This window comes from Oncorhynchus keta, chromosome 11 (genome assembly GCF_023373465.1).
Source record: "Oncorhynchus keta strain PuntledgeMale-10-30-2019 chromosome 11, Oket_V2, whole genome shotgun sequence".
NCBI classification, from domain to species: Eukaryota; Metazoa; Chordata; class Actinopteri; order Salmoniformes; family Salmonidae; genus Oncorhynchus; species Oncorhynchus keta.
In genome coordinates this window covers 43,848,108-43,867,492 of record NC_068431.1, presented here as the reverse complement: position 1 = coordinate 43,867,492, position 19,385 = coordinate 43,848,108, and the positions used below count along the sequence as shown (strand labels likewise).

At 41.9% G+C, this 19,385-nt stretch overlaps 1 protein-coding gene across 4 annotated transcripts in view; it reads left to right on the top strand.

Annotated features, from left to right (window-relative positions):
• Positions 1-6,662: 6,662 nt before the first annotated feature.
• The window catches only part of LOC118390302 (protocadherin-1-like), a 99,246-nt gene continuing 86,523 nt past the window's right edge, over positions 6,663-19,385 (top strand). For all 4 annotated transcript variants that reach the window (XR_008060592.1, XM_035780738.2, XM_035780739.2 and 1 more), the window contains exons 1-2: positions 6,663-7,395; positions 18,256-19,073. Coding sequence is in view for 3 of the 4 variants with exons in the window: in XM_035780738.2 (XP_035636631.1) it covers positions 18,276-19,073 (798 nt within the window). In the remaining variant the exon portion in view is untranslated. The remainder of the gene's footprint in view (positions 7,396-18,255; positions 19,074-19,385) is intronic.

Genomic DNA, 19,385 nt, shown 5'->3' with positions numbered 1-19,385 from the left:
TAAATGTAATCAATTTTAAATTCAGGCTGTAAAACAAAAAAATGTAGAAAAAGTAGCGGGGTGTGAATACTTTCTGAAGGCACTGTAAATGTGCCTTCATAACCATAAAACTTCCATTAAAAGCCCAGGCATTTAATTGCTTTAACACTGAACACAACCGGCACAGAACCAGTTGTCTATTTCCTTAATATGGATGGAAACTATTGTGAAGTACTTGGGAAAGTGAGAGATCGCCAGGCAGGACCTACTGTATCATGTCCACACACAGGTCTTCCTGCTCATCAACGCAGTCTACATTACTTTCGGAAAGTATTCAGACCTTGACTTTTGCCACATTTGGTTTCTTTACAGCCTAATTCAAAAATGTATCCATTTTTTTTCCAGAAATCTACACACAACACCCCATAATAACAAATCACAAACTGTGTTTTAGACATTTTTGATCATTTATAAATATATATATATATATATATACAGTATATCACAAAAGTGAGTACACCCCTCAAATTTTTGTTAATATTGGAGTATATCTTTTCATGTGACAACACTGAAGAAATGACACTTTGCTACAATGTAAAGTAGTGAGTGTACAGCTTGTATAACAGTGTAAATTTGCTGTCCCCTCAAAATAACTCAACACACAGCCATGTCTAAAAAGCTGGCAGCAAAAGTGAGTACACCCCTAAGTGAAAATGTCCAAATTGGGCCCAATTACCCATTTTCCCTCCCCGGTGTCATGTGACTCGTTAGTGTTACAAGGTCTCAGGTGTGAATGGGAAGCAGGTGTGTTAAATTTGGTGTCATCGCTCTCACACTCCCTCATACTGACTGGTCACTGGAAGTTCAACATGGCACCTCATGGCAAAGAACTCTCGGAGGATCTGAAAAACATTATTGTTGCTCTACATAAAGATGGCCTGGGCTATAAGAAGATTGCCAAGACCCTGAAACTGAGCTGCAGCACGGTGGCCAAGACCATACAGCGGTTTAACTGGACAGGTTCCACTCAGAACAGGCCTTGCCATGGTCGACCAAAGAAGTTGAGTGCACGTGCTCAGCGTCATATCCAGAGGTTGTCTTTGGGAAATACATATCAGTGCTGCCAGGTTATGCAGAGGTTGAAGGGGTGGGGGTCCTCAATCAGTGTCACCATTGCCCTTGACACTGCATCAAATTGGTCTGCATGGCTGTCGTCCCATTTTGAAGGAAGCCATTCCATTCTTGTAAAGATGATGCACAAGGGGTCTTTGGCCTGGTTTGCAAACAGTTTGCTGCAGAAAGTGCAGAAAAGGACATGGATTACTGGAACCATGTCCTGTGGTCTGATGAGACCAAGCTCAAAAACTTATTTGGTTCAGATGGTCTCAAGCGTGTTGGCTCAACCAGGTGAGGAGTACAAAGACAAGTGTGTCTTGCCTACAGTCAAGCATGGGGATGGGAGTGTCATGGTCTGGGGCTGCATTTATATGCAGATGAGTCTTTTGCCGGCACTGGGGAGCAACAGTTCATTGAGGGAACCATGAATGACAACATGTCATGTGACATTTGAAGCAGAGCATGATCCCCACCCTTCGGAGACTGGGCCTCTGATGGTTTCCAACATGATAACGACCCCAAACACACCTCCAAGACTGACCACTGCCTTTCTAAAGAAGCTGAGGGTAAAGGTGATGGACTTGGTTTCCTCTATGTCTCAGACCTAAACCCTATTGAGCATCTGCTGGGGCATCCTCAACCCGGAGGGTGGAGGAGTGCAAGATCTCTAACATCCACCAGCTAATTGATGTCGGCATGGAAGAGTGCTCCAGTGGCAAGATGTTCTTGAATTTGGTGAACTCCATGCCCAAGAGGGTTAAGGCAGTGCTGTAAAATGATGGTGGCCTCACAAAATATTGTCACTTTGGGCCCAATTTGGACATTTTCACTTAGGGATGTACTTACTTTTGTTGCCCGGTTTAGACATGAATGGCTGTGTTGAGTTATTTTGAGGGGACAGCAAATGTACACTGTTATCACATTCTGTACACTCACTACTTTACATTGTAGCAAAGTGTCTTTTCTTCAGTGAAAAGATATACTCAGATATTAACAAAAATGTCAGACTGGACAGTTTTGTGATATACTTTTATATACAACACACTGAAGTTGGAAGTTTACATGACACCTTAGCTGCAAATACATTTAAACTTTTTTTCACAATTCCTGACATTTAATCTGTTGTCTTCCCTGTCTTAGGTCAGTTTTGATCAACACTTCATTTTAAGAATGTGAAATGTCAGAATAATAGTCATGTGAGAATGATTCATTTGATGTTTTATTTCTTTCATCGTGTTTTTCCCAGTTGGGTTGGAAGTTTACATACACTAGCCAAATAAATTTTTAGCATTGCCTTTAAATTGTTTAACTTGGGTCAAATGTTTCAGTTAGGATCACAAGCTTCCTGCAATAAGTTGGCCTGATTTTTGTCCCATTCCTCCGAGAAGGCTGGTGTAGCCCAGTCAGGTTTGTAGGCCTCCTTGCTCGCACACACTTTTTCAGTTCTGGCCACAGATTTTCTTTAGGCTTGAGGTCAGGGCTTTGTGATTGCCACTCCAATACCTTGACTTTGTTGTCCTTAAGCAATTTTGCCACAACTTTGGAAGCATGCTTGGGGTCATTGTCCATTTGGAAGACCCATTTGCGACCAAGCTTTAACTTCCTGACTGATGTCTTGAGATGCTGCTTCAATATATCCAAATATTTTTCCTACCTCATGACGCCATCTATTTTGTGAAGTGCACCAGTCCGTCCTGCAGCAAAGCACCCCCACAACATGATGCTGCCATCCCCGTGCTTCACGGTTGGGATGGTGTTCTTCAGCTTGCAAGCCTCCCCCTTTTCCCTCCAAACAAAACAATGGTCATTATGGCCAAACAATTATATTTTTGTTTCATCAGACCAGAGGACATTTCTCCAAAAAGTACGATATTTGTCCCCATGTGTAGTTCCAAACCATAGTCTGGCTTTTTTTATGCCGGTTTTGGAGGAATGGCTTATTCCTTTTCTGAGCGGCCTTTCAGGTTATGTCGATTATAGGACTTGTTTTACTGTGGACATACATACTTTTGTACCTGTTTTCTCCAGCATCTTCACAAGGTCCTTTGCTGTTGTTCTGCGATTGATTTGAACTTTTCACACCAAAGTACTTTCATCTCTAGGAGAAAGAACACGTCTCCTTCCTGGGCGGTATGATGGCTGTGTGGTCCCATGGTGTTTATACTTGCATACTGTTGTTTGTACAGATGAACATGGTACCTTCTGGCTTTTGGAAATTGCTCCCAAGGATGAGCCAGACTTGTGGAGGTCTGCAATTTTTTTTCTGAGGTCTTGGCTGATTTATTTTAGTTTCCCATGATGTCAAGCAAAGAGGTGTTGAGTTTTGAAGGTAGGCCTTGAAATACATCCACAGGTACACCTCCAATTGACTCAAATGATGTCAATTAACCTATCAATAGCTTCTAAAGCCATGACATACATTTCAGGAATATTCCAAGCTGTTTAAAGGCACAGTCAACTTAGTGTATGTAAACTGCTGACCCAGTGGAATTGTGATACAGTGAATTATAAGTGAACTAATGTCACGTCCTGATCCTTTTTTATGTCTCTATTTTGGTTTGGTCAGGGCGTGAGTTGGGGTGGGCATTCTATGTTTTGTTCTGTGTGTTGTATTTCTACGTGTTTGGCCTGGTATGGTTCCCAATCAGAGGCAGCTGTCAATTGTTGCCTCTGATTGAGAACCATACTTAGGTAGACTGTTCCCACCAGTGTTTGTGGGTAGTTGTTTTCTGTTTTTGTATTCTGTACCAGACAGAACTGTTTCGGTTTCGTTCATTCTCTTTTGTTGTCTTTCATTCAGTGTTCAATTCATAAATAAAGATGAACACGTTCAACGCTGCACCTTGGTCCTCACGTTCTTCCACCAACAGCCGTTACAACTAATCTGTCTGTAAACAATTGGAGAAATTACTTGTGTTATGCACAAAGTAGATGTCCTAACCGACTTGCCAAATCTGTGGTTTGTTAACAAGGAATTTGTGGAGTGTTTGAAAAACAAGTTTTAATGACTCCAAACATCTAACTTCAACTGTGTATATATCACATTTACATAAATATTCAGACCCTTTACTCAGTACTTTGTTGAAGCCCATTTGGCAGCGGTTACAGACTGGAGTCTTCTTGGGTATGACTCTAAAAGCTTGGCACACCTGTATTTGGGGAGGTTCTCCCATTCTTCTCTGCAGATTCTCTCAAGCTCTGTCAGGTTGAGTGGGGAGCATTGCTGCAAAGCTATTTCCAGGTCTTTCCAGAGATGTTCAATCTGGTTCAAGTCCGGGCTCTGGCTGGGCCACTCAAGGACATTCAGAGACTTGTCCCAAAGCTACTCCTGCATTGTCTTGGCTGAGTGTTTAGGGTCGTTGTCCTGTTGTAAGGTGAACCTTCACCCCAATTTGAGGTCCAGAGCTCTCTGGAGCAGGTTTCCATCATGGATTACCATCTTTGCCTCGATCCTGACTAGTCTCATAGTCCCTGCCGCTGAAAAATATCCCCACAGCATGATGCTGCCACCACCATGTTTCACCGTAGGGATGGTTCCAGGTTTCCTCCAGATGTGATGCTTGGCATTCAGACCAAAGTGTTCAACCTTGATTTGATCAGACCAGAAATTCTTGATTCTCATGGTCAGAGCCTTTAGTTGGCTTTTGGCAAAATCCAAGAGGGCTGTCTTTTACTGAGCAGTGGCTTCCATCTGGCCACTCTACCATAAAGACCTGGTTGGTGGAGTGCTGCTGAGATGGCTGTCATTCTGGAAGGTTCTTCCATCTCCACAGAGGAACTCTAAAGCTCTATTAGAGTGACCATCAGGTTCTTGGTCACCTCCCTGACCAAGGTTCTTCTCCCCCGATTGCTTAGTTTGTCCGGACTGCCAGCTCTAGGAAACGTCTTGGTGGTTCAAAACTTTGATGGAGATTGATGGAGGCCACTGTGTTCTTGGGAACATTCAATGCTTCAGATATGTGTTGGTACCCTTCCCCAGATCTGTGCCTCGACACAATTCTGTCTCAGAGCTCTACAAACAATTGCTTCCAGCTCATGGCTTGGTTTTTGCTCTGACATGCACTGTCAACTGTGGGACCTTATGTAGACAGGCGTGAGCCTTTCCAAATCATGTTCAATCAATTTAATTTACCACAGATGGACCCCAATCAAATTGTAGAAACATCTGAAGGATGATCAATGGAAACAGGATGCATCTGAGCTCAATTTCGAGTCTCATAGCAAAGGGTCTAAATACTTAGGTAAATAAGGTATTTCTGTTTTTAAATGTTAATACATTTGCAAACATTTCTAAAAAAAACAGTTTTCACTTTGTCATTACTTCACCACCAGCCAATCATTAGAGGCTTGGAGTAACACATGCAAATGTTTAAAGAAGAATAGTGTGAGAGCCACAGGCATTGTTGAAGACCTGCATCTTGGCGACGTGTCACTTTTGACCCCTCAGGTGTGTGTGGGCGGGAGCTCCGCCATGATTGGCTACGGGCTGCTTTGCGTTTGAGTGGCAGCCCCTAATGAGAACCCTGGAGAGGTAACCCGACAGCTGTTTGTTTGCAGCTAATGAGAGACTGGAGGAGGAGTGTGGATCAGAGATGGGAACTCTCTGATAAAGGCTACCTTTACCAGGGCTGGAAAGAGGGGAAATAATGTTTCCTCTAGAGGAAGATGTTCGGGGTTCTCCTTTGTGTCAGAGCAGTATGTTTGAGTCATTGCTCCTGGGCCATTGCTTATGCTCAGCAGCTGCTGTCGGGGTTGGGGGGTGGGACACGGAGGCTGGTTCGTGGAGAGGGACATGGTGTTCCCAGTTGGGTAATGATGATGTATAGCCCAAAGCTATGCCATGTTATATAACTAAACCCACCTGCATCTTCTAATTGATGACACACATTATTAGGAGTTTGTGAGGTGCAGCACTGCAATGCCTTGGTCAATAAACTGTTGCTAGATGCCTGTTCACAGAGGCCACTGATGTCCACCCCCATAATCAAATGGGGAATAGGATACACGTGAGTAGGCAACTATAGATATACTTCGCCAACAAATCATCACATCAAATAAAGATTTCACGTTTACAGTAGCCTACAGTACAGTAGCCTAGCCTATTATTTCAGACGAGATGTCAGACTGGTTTATTCATTTTTTTTTTTACAGTGACAGAGATGTTTCCCCCTGTAATCTAGTCGCCTGAGGGTGGCGCCAAAAAAGCAAATAGTGCCACTTGTGCTTTCCTCTGTTGAATTGGATTCCATTACAATCAAACTAATGCCAAAATATGATACATTGAATATATCAACAACTAAATAATCACCTATGTGAGTAGATGGTTTTAGAAGTTTGAGAGAGAAAAAAATATCATGAGGTTAGGGTACTGACACATAAAACCACACCTGAAACCTCTCCATAGAAACTCCCATCGGGAGATCGACTAACACGTTTGTGTATGAGCTCAAGTAGCCTAAAATCAATATTAATTTCAGTCACCCTCGGTTTTAACATAAATTGTCTAAGTCCCGCCGTTATGATTTAGGTAGTAAATCCGTGTTTACGTCTCGAGTGTTCAGCTTGTGGCATCCAGTGATGTGGATGAGAAGTTGACAGAGAGCGGAGTTCGGTGGAGCCCCACCTCCTACCATGCTCTTGTGCGCGGTCTGGGGAGCAGAGCAAGTGCTGAAAAATTATCCTCACTTGATTTCTCATAACAAATACGTGGTTCGTTTACTCTACGCGGTGACATATTCCGTTTTGTGATTAAGACACGTGTGACATTTTAAATACTTTTTAAAATATCGTTCAATCTGTATTTCGTGGTGTGTGGGTTTTACGCACGACATTCGCATAGCTTGAGAAACTTGGACTACAGGGATAGATAGATGGGTTGAAGATGAGTGCATATCTTCGCTAAGGTGCAGTTGCAACAGGATTTTAGAGTAGAGAAAAGCAATTGAACGTCGTGGCCAGAAGCATAGAGTTCATAACTACTGGTTATTATCTGTAAAAACGAAATCAATTCATTCTAGCTTGATTTGTGTTATTTTTCGTGGTCAGAAAAATAGCGTTTTTTTTGACAGCGGTAGAATGGAAGGCTGCACAATGACATGGGAATGGATTCATCGAATTTGAGGGTAAAGTTATCAATGGTACTAATGGATTTGCTCTCAACTGGTGATTTTTTTTCGTCGTCGTGATACAGTATTTGGATTGAGTCATTGATACTGAGGTTTGAGGGTTATATACCTGCCTCTGGGACGACAGAAGGGGAAAAAAACGAGACAATCGCACCCTAAGAAGTCTTTGGCAAAGGTAAATTAATTATATTGACATACAACCAGAATAGTGCTTTCCAAGATAAACGCATGTGCAGTATGTCATGTTTAAAAGTCAAACGTTTCTTAGTAAAGGTTAATTGCCTCTTTCTAAATAGGAAAGTATGTCTGATATTATATGTTGTTGCTGTATGTATAATTTATAATACAATATACACTCATTCATTAAATAGCCTTGTGTACATTTAAACACGTTTAAAATATGGGTAATTCAAACCACTCCCCAAGAGTTCGTTTTCCTGCGAATCCGATTAACCAGGTGCAATAGCTTGAATCGGACACTTGTTTGACTAAAAGCCCTTAAACGTCTGGAGTCGTCACTCTCTCTTTCTCTCTCCCTCCCCGCAGTGAAAGCAAGAGGTGCTCTTATCGACCAACTATGCATACTGACCAGCCATACAGGCTATATTAGTTTAGCATCGTCTATCAATATTTCGTTCCCACTTCCCACATATTAAACGTCAGTTTGACAGTCTACATGACTCCAGACGTAGCTCTTTTCAGTGTATATTTACATTTTTCAGAGATTGAGCGCATTTCTTTAGTGATACACGCCTATGCTTTGTCTATACCCTCCCAAATATTGACAAGCAGTACACATGGGCAGAGTATGGATAAATATTGCTCCTCATGGTGATTAGTATTATTGTTGTCTTGTCATAAAAAGTAACTATGCATCTAACTTCATATAGATTATTAGAGATTACTGAGAGGCAAGGGAGCAGTATGTTATGCAGTCTATTGCCTTGCTACTCAAATCAATGTGAAGTGTATAGACTAGCTCTTCTGGAGATAGTTTAGTCTGAGAATCTATGACAGGGTTCCCTTTTCAAGAATTGTGTTTTAATAATTATATTTGTGTTTATTGGTGAGCTGCTTCTTGTATGTTTTAGAGTCGGCATAAAGTGATGTATTTCTGCACATATTAGATATTAAGCATGGGTATGGCTTGAAGCTAAAGCCAGTGCTAGGGAAAGGATTTTCATCTTGGGCCATTCACACACATTGACTCAATCAGACCGCCATGTCTCTGATGTGCAATCTTCAGACATTGATTTATCAAATTACTTAGAATTTCCATCCATTCCCAAAAACATCACTCAACTACAATGCATACTTCTACATTAGACAGTTAACGTATGTTTGAAACACTTTGCGGGATGAAGGCCTACTGTACGTACACATGCTTATTCATGACTTAACTCAAAGCTTTCAATGCATGATATACACAAGCCTTTGAGCTACACTCACATTCCTCAAATTCAGCTCTGTGTGTTTGTGACAAAGTGATTTCAACCCTTATACTCCTACGGTAACAAGGTGATTTAAAGAGACATGTGTTGCCATATGGCAAGAACCCAAGGAATGAAACCATTAGTGGCATAGCAATATAGGCCTACTGTACTGTGTTTGAAATGGAATCATTGTGAGACGGAGGAATGATGAGTCAGTTAATGATGAATTGCTGCTGAGGCTTATCCCAGAACCTGTTGCAGTCTGATGACCATGATCTGTCAGTGACCAGGCTGTGGGGAAGAGAAAAGGTCACTGCCACACGGAAGGCAGATGTCACCAGGATGCCTTGTAAAAGCTGTTGATAAAAGCTGCTTGTGCTGCAGCTGATAATGACAATGGCAGACAAACATCAGGATTAGATCATTCTTATGTCTATAATTGTTCAATGCATGCCAAAGGTTATATTCTCTATGGCATTTTGATGAATGGAGAGCCATGATCCTAGGGCACTTCAACATACAGAATCCCTGGGCTGCAATTATGACCCAGTAATGGCCTGTGCTATGGTTCTTCATACATCTGGACTGGGTTCTTCATACATCTAGGAATTAGAATACTAGAATGGACATTAACCTTCTTATGATGGTTCAAAGGTCAGCCATGTTGGTCTGGGAGTTGGTCAACCATGGGTTGCCAGTGCTGTAGTAAGATATTGTGTAAAACAATGAATGTACATGTATGTTAGCTAGCCAGACAGTTTTAGAGGAATGATTCCAGAATGTAAGAAAAAAATACTGCCAATATTCCATTCAAATAATGCAGTCAATCCACAGCCATATACTGGCTCAAATCAGTTCATGTAAAGACAAGTTGTAAATGCAACAACAAGTACTGATATTGTATCATATAATAGCACTCACAGCTTTCCAAGAAAACACAATCTGAGACATTTATGGTCTTTTTGTAAATATTTTAGAAGCTATTTGTACAGAAAATGTGTATAAAAACCCATATTAACTGTATTTATAGTTAAATGGCTATGTTAGGTGCACAATAATTCAATTAGACAATTTCTGATACATCACATGCCTTACTTTTATGTAATGCAGGAAATGCATCAGCTATGCCTCTACTGCCATTAATTTCAATAAAACGACTTTTGGACTTGTCACTGACCATGATGGCTGCTATTTCGCCCCATTGTGGAACTTTGAGGGTTTTTGATGTATCCCCTCTAGTAACTTAATAGGATCTCTATGGAGTACTTGATATTCTTCTTCACATATTTTGTCTCACTCAATACGATAGCAATCCAATGTTATGCAAATTCTGAACTCTTGGATTATGTTTTATTAATGTTTACTTAGAAATATGCTGGAACTGCATGAGTAATTTAATATCACAATTACATCAGAATTATTATTATTATATTATTTCTTTGGGTGAAAATAACACAAGCCATTGACCTCATTACTCGTTCTGGCTTTTCTAAAATCCCAGTGCTGTTGAACTCACCCTCTGTTGAGGAGATACACACAACTTGCAGTGCTGCAGCCCTCAAAAGCACACGTTATTACAGTCCAGGTTGAGTTGTAATTGTGTATCTGCTCTTATCCGTTACCTGAAAGTATACGGACTCTTATCTCAAATGGAAACTGGGCTTAGACTCTTCAGTGGAGTAGTCCACTCATAGGTATGAATAAGCTATGTATGTTACTCTGTATATTGCTTCTGTTATTGAGGCTTCCATAGACTGTTATCTGACGAAGAACGTGTGGCTATAATCCGAGTTGTGTATGTGTGTACCTGATCTGGAGACTGTTGAAAGAATATTGTTGCAATTATCTCCTTGGAAGTGATTATGTGATCACTTCTAATGAGTGTTTGGAGTCTCTTATCTAGAGGAAAGTGTGGTTATGGCTTTATTAAGGAGACATTTTAAAGAACCTCTGAGAGACATTCATTCACTGTATGCAGACTCCTGAAGGGCCATATGGCACTTATTGCGAGTGAGTTTTATATGATTAGCCTGACTGGGTGAGTGGTATCTTTTTTCCCTTTAGTATTTAGGATCTCTTGGGATCTGTTTTAGATACTGTATGTCACCTGAGAAGCGTTTGAATTGTTTTCATGCAAGTCAATATAGTACTGCAGTCCAATGCTGCTTTCATCATGCTCCTTTGTAAAGCAACACTTTCAAAGGAGATAATGTTATGGGTCATTGCTGTTGAACTTGATGACTGTCTTCCTCAGCAATGGTGGACATGGAGGATGAGGGTGATAATGTGCTCTGGGTTAACTAGTTGTCATTGAGTTTATTTGTCTCCATATGTTTGTCACCACAAGCTCATCACATTAACAGGACTATAGGCTGGAAAAGTGATGCATTCTCTGATCTCCTCCAATTTAGTTTATTTATAAAATCTTAATAGATGGCAACATGTTTAGTTTCTATGTAACTGTAGTGCTTTACGATGTACTCTTTAAACATGCTTTTACTTCATGTGCTGTCATTCAAGCCACATCGACTGGAGGCTGCCCTGCAAATGTAAAAAGGACACATCAATAACTAAGCAATTAGTGCATCAATAACGTGCACTTCCAATCTTAACGGATTCAAAGGAATTGGATTTCTAATTGGTATTCTAGACATGCTCATGTTTTGCTGTTTAGTTTTAACATGTATTTGCTTTGCAACATTGTTGCATGCAAAGAGGGGCAGAAAAATACTGGCTTACGGCCAAAAATATATGCAGCTATAGGATCGCTAAGTTTGTTCACGGATGCTTTTTGACACACACACGCACACACTCACCCACATACTGTACACACAGTTTTTCTATTCTTGTTGGGTCACAGAGTAACATTTATTTCCATTCAAAATCATATGTTAACCCTATCCTTGTCCCCTACACCTAACCCAAACCCCTAATTCTAACTCTAACCCAACCGCTAAGCTTAAAGCCTTGTCCTCGTGGGGACATGGGAAATGTCTCCATGAGGAAGAATTTTACTTGTTTTACTATCCTTATGGGAACTTTTGGGGATTTCAGGGCCAGACCACACACACACACACACACACACACACACACACACATAAACTCACAAGAAACGTCCTCTCACTGTCAACTGCGTTTATTTTCAGCAAACTTAACGTGTAAATATTTGTATGAATATAACAAGATTCAACATCTGAGACATAAACCGAACACGTTTCACAGACATGTGACAAACAGAAATGGAATAATGTGAACAAAGGGGGGCCAAAATCAAAAGTAACAGTCAGTATCTGGTGTGGCCACCAGCTGCATTAAGTACTGCAGTGCATCTCCTCATGGACTGCACCAGATTTGCCAGTTCTTGCTGTGAGATGTTACCTCACTCTTCCAAGGCACCTACAAGTTCCCGGACATGTCTGGGGGGAATGGCCCTCGGCCTCACCCTCCGATCCAACAGGTCCCAGACGTGCTCAATGGGATTGAGATCCGGGCTCTTCGCTGGCTATGGCAAAACACTGACATTCCTGTCTTGCAGGAAATCACGCACAGAACGAGAAGTATGGTTGGTGGCATTGTCATGCTGGAGGGTCATGTCAGGATGAGCCTGCAGGAAGGCTACCACATGAGGGAGGAGGATGTCTTCCCTGAAATGCACAGTGTTGAGATTGCCTGCAATGGCAACAAGCTCAGTCGGATGATGCTGTGACACACCGCCCCAGACCATGACGGATCCTCCACCTCCAAATCAATCCCGTTCTAGATTACAGGCCTCTGTGTAATGCTCATTCCTTCGACGATAAACGTGAATCCGACCATCACCACTGGTGAGACAAAACCGCCACTCGTCAATGAAGAGCACTTTTTGCCAGTCCTGTCTGGTCCAGCGATGGTGGGTTTGTGCCCATAGGCAACGTTGTTGCCGGTGATGTCTGGTGAGGACCTGCCTTACAACAGGCCTACAAGCCCTCAGTCCAGCCTCTCTCAGCCTATTGCGGACAGTCTGAGCACTGATGGAGGGATTGTGCATTCCTGGTGTAACTCAGACAGTTGTTGTTGCCATCCTATACCTGTACTACAGGTGTGATGTCCAGATGTACCAATCCTGTGCAGGTGTTGTTACACATGGTCTGCCACTGCGAGGACGATCAGCTGTCCGTCCTGTCTCCCTGTAGCGCTGTCTTAGGCACTCACAGTACGGACATTGCAATTTATTGCCCTGGCCACATCTGCAGTCCTCATGCCTTCTTGCAGCATGCCTAGGCACGTTCACGCAGATGAGCACGGACCCTGGGCATCTTTCTTTTGATATTTTTCATAGTCAGTAGAAAGGTTTTCATAACTGTGACCTTAATTGCCTACTGTCTGTAAGCTGTTAGTGTCTTAACGACTGTTACACAGGTCGTTCCACATTGAACAAGCATGGGAAACAGTGTTTAAACCCTTTACAATGAAGATCTGTGAAGTTATTTGGATTTTACGAATTATCTTTGAAAGACAGGGTACTGAAAAAGGGATGTTTATCTTTTTTGCTGAGTTTACATACTAACATACAATAGCAGTCAAACGTTTGGACACACCTACTCATTCAGGGGTTTTTTCTTTATTTTTTTCTATTTTCTACATTGTAGAATAATAGTGAAGACATCAAAACTATGAAATAACACATGGAATCATGTAGTAATCCAACAAAAATCGATTTTAGATTCTTCAAAGTAGCCACCCTTTGCTTTGATGACAGCTTTGCATTCTCTCAACCAGCTTCACCTGGAATGCTTTTCCAACAGTCTTGTTGGAGTTCCCACATATGCTGAGCACTTGTTGGCTGCGTTTCCTTCACCCTGCGGGTCCAACTCATCCCAAACCATCTCCATTGGGTTGAGGTCGGGTGATTGTGGCGGCTAAGTCATCTGATGCAGCACTCCATCACTCTCATTCTTGGTCAAATAACCCATAGGCTGTTGCCTGGAGGTGTGTTTAGGGTCATTGTCCTGTTGAAAAACAAATGATTAGTCCCAATAAACACAAACCAGATGGGTTGGCATATCGCTGCAGAATGCTGTGGTAGCCAAGCTGGTTATGTGTGTCTTGAATTCTAAATAAATCACACGCAGTGTCACCAGCAAAGCACCCCCACACCATAACACCTCTTCCTCCATGCATCACGGTGGAATCCACACAAGCGGAGATAATACGTTCACCTGCTCTGCATCTCACAAAGGCACGGCGGTTGGAACTAAAAATGTCAAATTTGGACTCATTTGACCGAAGGGCAGATTTCCACCGGTCTAATGTCCATTGCTTGTGTTTCTTGACCCAAACAAGTCTCTTTTTCTTATTGGTTTCCTTTAGTAATGGTTTCTTTGCAGCAATTCGACCATAAAGGCCTGATTCACGCAGTCTCCTCTGAACAGTTGATGTTGAGATGTGTCTGTTACTTGAACTCTGTGAAGCATTTATTTGGGCAGCAATCTAAGGTGCAGTTAAATTTAATGAACTTATCCTCTGCAGCAGAGGCAGCTCTGTCTTCCTTTCCTGTGTCGGTCCTTATGAGAGCCAGTTTTCATCATGGCGCTTAATGTTTTTTTTGACTGCACTTGAAGAAACATTCAAAGTTCTTTACATTTCCCAGAATGACTGACTTTCATGTCTTACAGTAATGCTGGACTGTCGTTTCTCTTTGCTTATTTGAGCTGTTCTTGCCATAATCTGGACTTGGTCTTTTACCGAATTGGGCTATCTTCTGTATACCAACCCTACCTTGTCACAACACAGCTGATTGGCTCAAATGCATTAAGAAGGAAAGACATTCCACAGATGAACTTTTAACAAGGAACACCTGTTAATTGAAATGCATTCCATGTGACCACCTCATGAAGCTGGTTGAGAGAATGCCAAGAGTGTGCAAAGCTGTCATCAAGGCAAAGGGTGGCTACTTTGAAGAATCTAAAATCTATTTGAATTTGTTGAACACTTTCTTTGGTTACTACATGTATTATTTAATCGTGTTGATGTCTTCACCATTATTCTACAATGTAGAACATTGTAAAAAATTAAGAAAAACCCTTGAATGAGTAAGTGTGTTCCAACTTTTGACTGGTGCTGTACATACATACATACATACATACATACATACATACATACATACATACATACATACATACATACATACAGTGCCTTGCGAAAGTATTCGGCCCCCTTGAACTTTGCGACCTTTTGCCACATTTCAGGCTTCAAACATAAAGATATAAAACTGTATTTTATTTGTGTAGAATCAACAACAAGTGGGACACAATCACGAAGTGGAACGACATTTTTTGGATATTTCAAAATTTTTTAACAAATCAAAAACTGAAAAATTGGGCGTGCAAAATTATTCAGCCCCTTTACTTTCAGTGCAGCAAACTCTCTCCAGAAGTTCAGTGAGGATCTCTGAATGATCCAATGTTGACCTAAATGACTAATGATGATAAATACAATCCACCTGTGTGTAATCAAGTCTCCGTATAAATGCACCTGCACTGTGATAGTCTCAGAGGTCCGTTAAAAGCGCAGAGAGCACCATGAAGAACAAGGAACATACCAGGCAGGTCCGAGATACTGTTGTGAAGAAGTTTAAAGCCGGATTTGGATACAAAAAGATTTCCCAAGCTTTAAACATCCCAAGGAGCACTGTGCAAGCGATAGTATTGAAATGGAAGGAGTATCAGACCACTGCAAATCTACCAAGACCTGGCCATCCCTCTAAACTTTCAGCTCATACAAGGAGAAGACTGATCAGAGATGCAGCCAAGAGGCCCATGATCACTCTGGATGAACTGCAGAGATCTACAGCTGAGGTGGGAGACTCTGTCCATAGGACAACAATCAGTCGTATATTGCACAAATCTGGCCTTTATGGAAGAGTGGCAAGAAGAAAGCCATTTCTTAAAGATATCCATAAAAAGTGTTGTTTAAAGTTTGCCACAAGCCACCTGGGAGACACACCAAACATGTGGAAGAAGGTGCTCTGGTCAGATGAAACCAAAATTTAACTTTTTGGCCACAACGCAAAACGTTATGTTTGCCGTAAAAGCAACACAGCTCATCACCCTGAACACACCATCCCCACTGTCAAACATGGTGGTGGCAGCATCATGGTTTGGGCCTGCTTTTCTTCAGCAGGGACAGGGAAGATGGTTCAAATTGATGGGAAGATGGATGGAGCCAAATACAGGACTATTCTGGAAGAAAACCTGATGGAGTCTGCAAAAGACCTGAGACTGGGACGGAGATTTGTCTTCCAACAAGACAATGATCCAAAACATAAAGCAAAATCTACAATGGAAAAATAAACATATCCAGGTGTTAGAATGGCCAAGTCAAAGTCCAGACCTGAATCCAATCGAGAATCTGTGGAAAGAACTGAAAACTGCTGTTCACAAATGCTCTCCATCCAACCTCACTGAGCTCGAGCTGTTTTGCAAGGAGGAATGGGAAAAAATGTCAGTCTCTCGATGTGCAAAACTGATAGAGACATACCCCAAGTGACTTACAGCTGTCATCGCAGCAAAAGGTGGCGCTACAAAGTATTAACTTAAGGGGGCGGAATAATTTTGCACCCCCAATTTTTCAGTTTTTGATTTGTTAAAAAAGTTTGAAATATCCAATAAATGTTGTTCCACTTCATGATTGTGTCCCACTTGTTGTTGATTCTTCACAAAAAAATACAGTTTTATATCTTTATGTTTGAAGCCTGAAATGTGGCAAAAGGTCGCAAAGTTCAAGGGGGCCGAATACTTTCGCAAGGCACTGTACATGCATACATACATACATACATACATACATACATACATACATACATACATACATACATACATACATACATACATACATACATACATCAGCATGCAAAGGCTATAAGGACCTGTGCTGGAGCACTACAACTATATGAACCACCCCAATGAACTGTCTCATCCTCTTTCAAGTTACAGCGAGAACTCTTCTCACACATGAAATAATTCAAGCCTAAAATCATTTGCAGTCTGAAAAATAGTGTATTCTTTAGCTTGCGGAATATGGATCAAAGCAGAAGCTAAACTAGCGGGGTAGTGATTAATGGGGTGGCATAGCAGGTTAGAAATCAAACATGAACATTACAGTGTGTAAATTAGCCCATAACAGCAGAGTAGGATGGAGATCTCATCTGCTCAAAAGTAAAGCTGCATTTTGTGATAAGGCGCAGGCCAGGTTACAGATCAGCAACATGTTCCACATGAAGCCAAACACTGATGTGCTGCTGCCTCTGGGTGCTGCAGCTGGAGCCTTAGGTGGGTCAGACCTGTCTCGTATTAGATCAGTCAGATTATGCATTTTCAGTCTTGTCTTTTATATCATATCGTCAAGGTTTCGTAAACATACTGTATGGTTTGTTCAACAGTGTTGTTTTTTTTGTGGCGTTGCATTCACAAGCTGCTTCTATACACATTTAATGATGTCTAGGAGGCTCAACCTTGAACCGTGGCACTGTACCCTGTCTTTGAGGCTCTGCATTAGATTATACAGCTACCGTAATGCACACTGGGCCGCTCTCACTTTATCTTCTGTGTAAATTCTGTCTGGAAATCAATTCTTTAAAAAATATATATATATATTTATGTAGCACTTAAACAAGTTTTCAATACTGGCTGTTGCCGTTTTCAATATCCTCAGCACTGTGCTGAATATCTGATTTAGTGAATGAAAACAGTTACAAACTGTCTGCAAAAGCTCAATTTGGTTTAATGTGGCAAAAATAAGGAGGAGAAATCATCCAACATGCCAAACTGTTGTTACACGATTCCGCATTTAGATGAATGACATCATCCCTATTTGTTAAATTGTTCCTTTCAAATAGAAGATTGAAGCTCATTGCTTTATAAATTCCATGTAAGTCACTGGAGAAAATCTCCAACATCTGAACCATTATTTTTCAAGCAAAAATGGTCCTTAAAACATGTTATGCTCATTGTTCATGTTTCCTGGGTTTTGTCCTGTTGACAGGGGAAAGATAATCCTTGCTCTCTTAACAAGGATATTATCTATTCCAATGTGGAGAGCTTGTTTTTGGTAAATATGCCATATATGATGAATCGTTCCTTGTATTGTCATTGCAGAAGAAACATTATTTTCACAACCTGGGAGAATACATTTCTTTCACTAACGTTAAAACCCCTAGAATTATAAATTAAACCCCAATGAAGATCCTATATATATAGTATCAACAGTTTCCCGTGTGTATCAAGAATAGTCCACCACCCAAAGGACACCCAGCCAACTTGACACAACTGTGGGAAGCATTGGAGTTTAAATGGGCCAGCATCACTGTGGAATGCTTTCGACACCTGGTAGAGTCCATGCCATGATTAATTGAGGCTGTTCTGAGGGCAAAAGGGCGGGGAGTGCAACACAATATTACAAAAATGTTCTTAATGTTTTGTACACTCAGTGTATATACATACCATATGTATAACTATGGCTGTTGATTAACTATGTTGTTTCAGAGCACATTCAACATAACCAATAAACCTTAAGCCCAAGTATAGTTTTTCATCTTTAATGTGTTATTTTTATTTTTTTGCTGGCAGGTAATCTGGTGACGGACTTCATGGAACTGCACTTGGAAGCAGTTCTGTTGTGGGTCCTGGTGTTGGACTGCTGTGGTTGGGCTGAGGCTGGTATCCTCTACCGGGTCCAGGAGGAGCAGCCCCCCAGCACGCTGATTGGCAGCCTGGCATCAGACCAGGGCCTGCCAGACTCTGGTCACTTGTACAAGTTGGAGGTGGGCTCTCCGTACCTGCGAGTGGATGGGAAGACAGGGGACATCTTCACCACAGAGATCCCCATAGACAGGGAGACATTGAGGGACTGCCGCAGTATTGTCAGGGGCAAGCCCTGCTTCCTGGAGTTTGAAGTGTCCGTCACAGACCTAATCCACAACCAGAGCCCCAGGCTCATTGAGGGCCGCATCGAGGTCCAGGACATCAACGACAACACGCCACAGTTTCCCTCCCCCGTGCTCACCATCTCTGTCCCAGAAAACACCCACTTGGGAGCTCTGTTCTCCATTCCCCTGGCCACAGACAAGGACTCTGAGAGGAACGGGGTGGCCGACTACGCCCTCACCGCTGGGCCAGACGCGGTGACGCTCTTCGGCCTGCAGGTGGCGGAAGACAGGGGGGAGAAGCTACCCCAGCTCATCGTCCTGGGCAGTCTGGACCGGGAGCTCAAGGACTCCTACGACCTGACAATCAAAGCTGTGGACGGAGGTAACCCCCAGCGCTATAGCAGTGCCTTGCTGAGAGTGGTGGTTGCTGATGCTAACGACAATGCTCCGAAGTTTGAGAAGGCCACGTACGAGGCAGAGGTTTCAGAAAACAGCCCTGTGGGACACTCAATTTTGCAGGTAAAACATTATTTTAATATTGCAGAGTGATCAAGGTGTTGTGTACGCTACCGTATAGATTGGATACAACTTTGACTGTGAGAAGACTAAGTGTTTTATATCCACAACTCATTAGGGTCCAACATGCGGTGCTGGGTTTCTAGGTTTTTACCATGATGAAATGCCTGAATGAAGTTACTGAATTTGCAATTTCACCGTGTAGTCTTATTGAACTGCTGCCAGAAGCAGCAAAGCTTATCCAATTTATTGAACGTTTTTTTGAACAATTAGCCCACTCAATAAAGTTTCTTCCCGAGCGGGTATTTTGGTTGA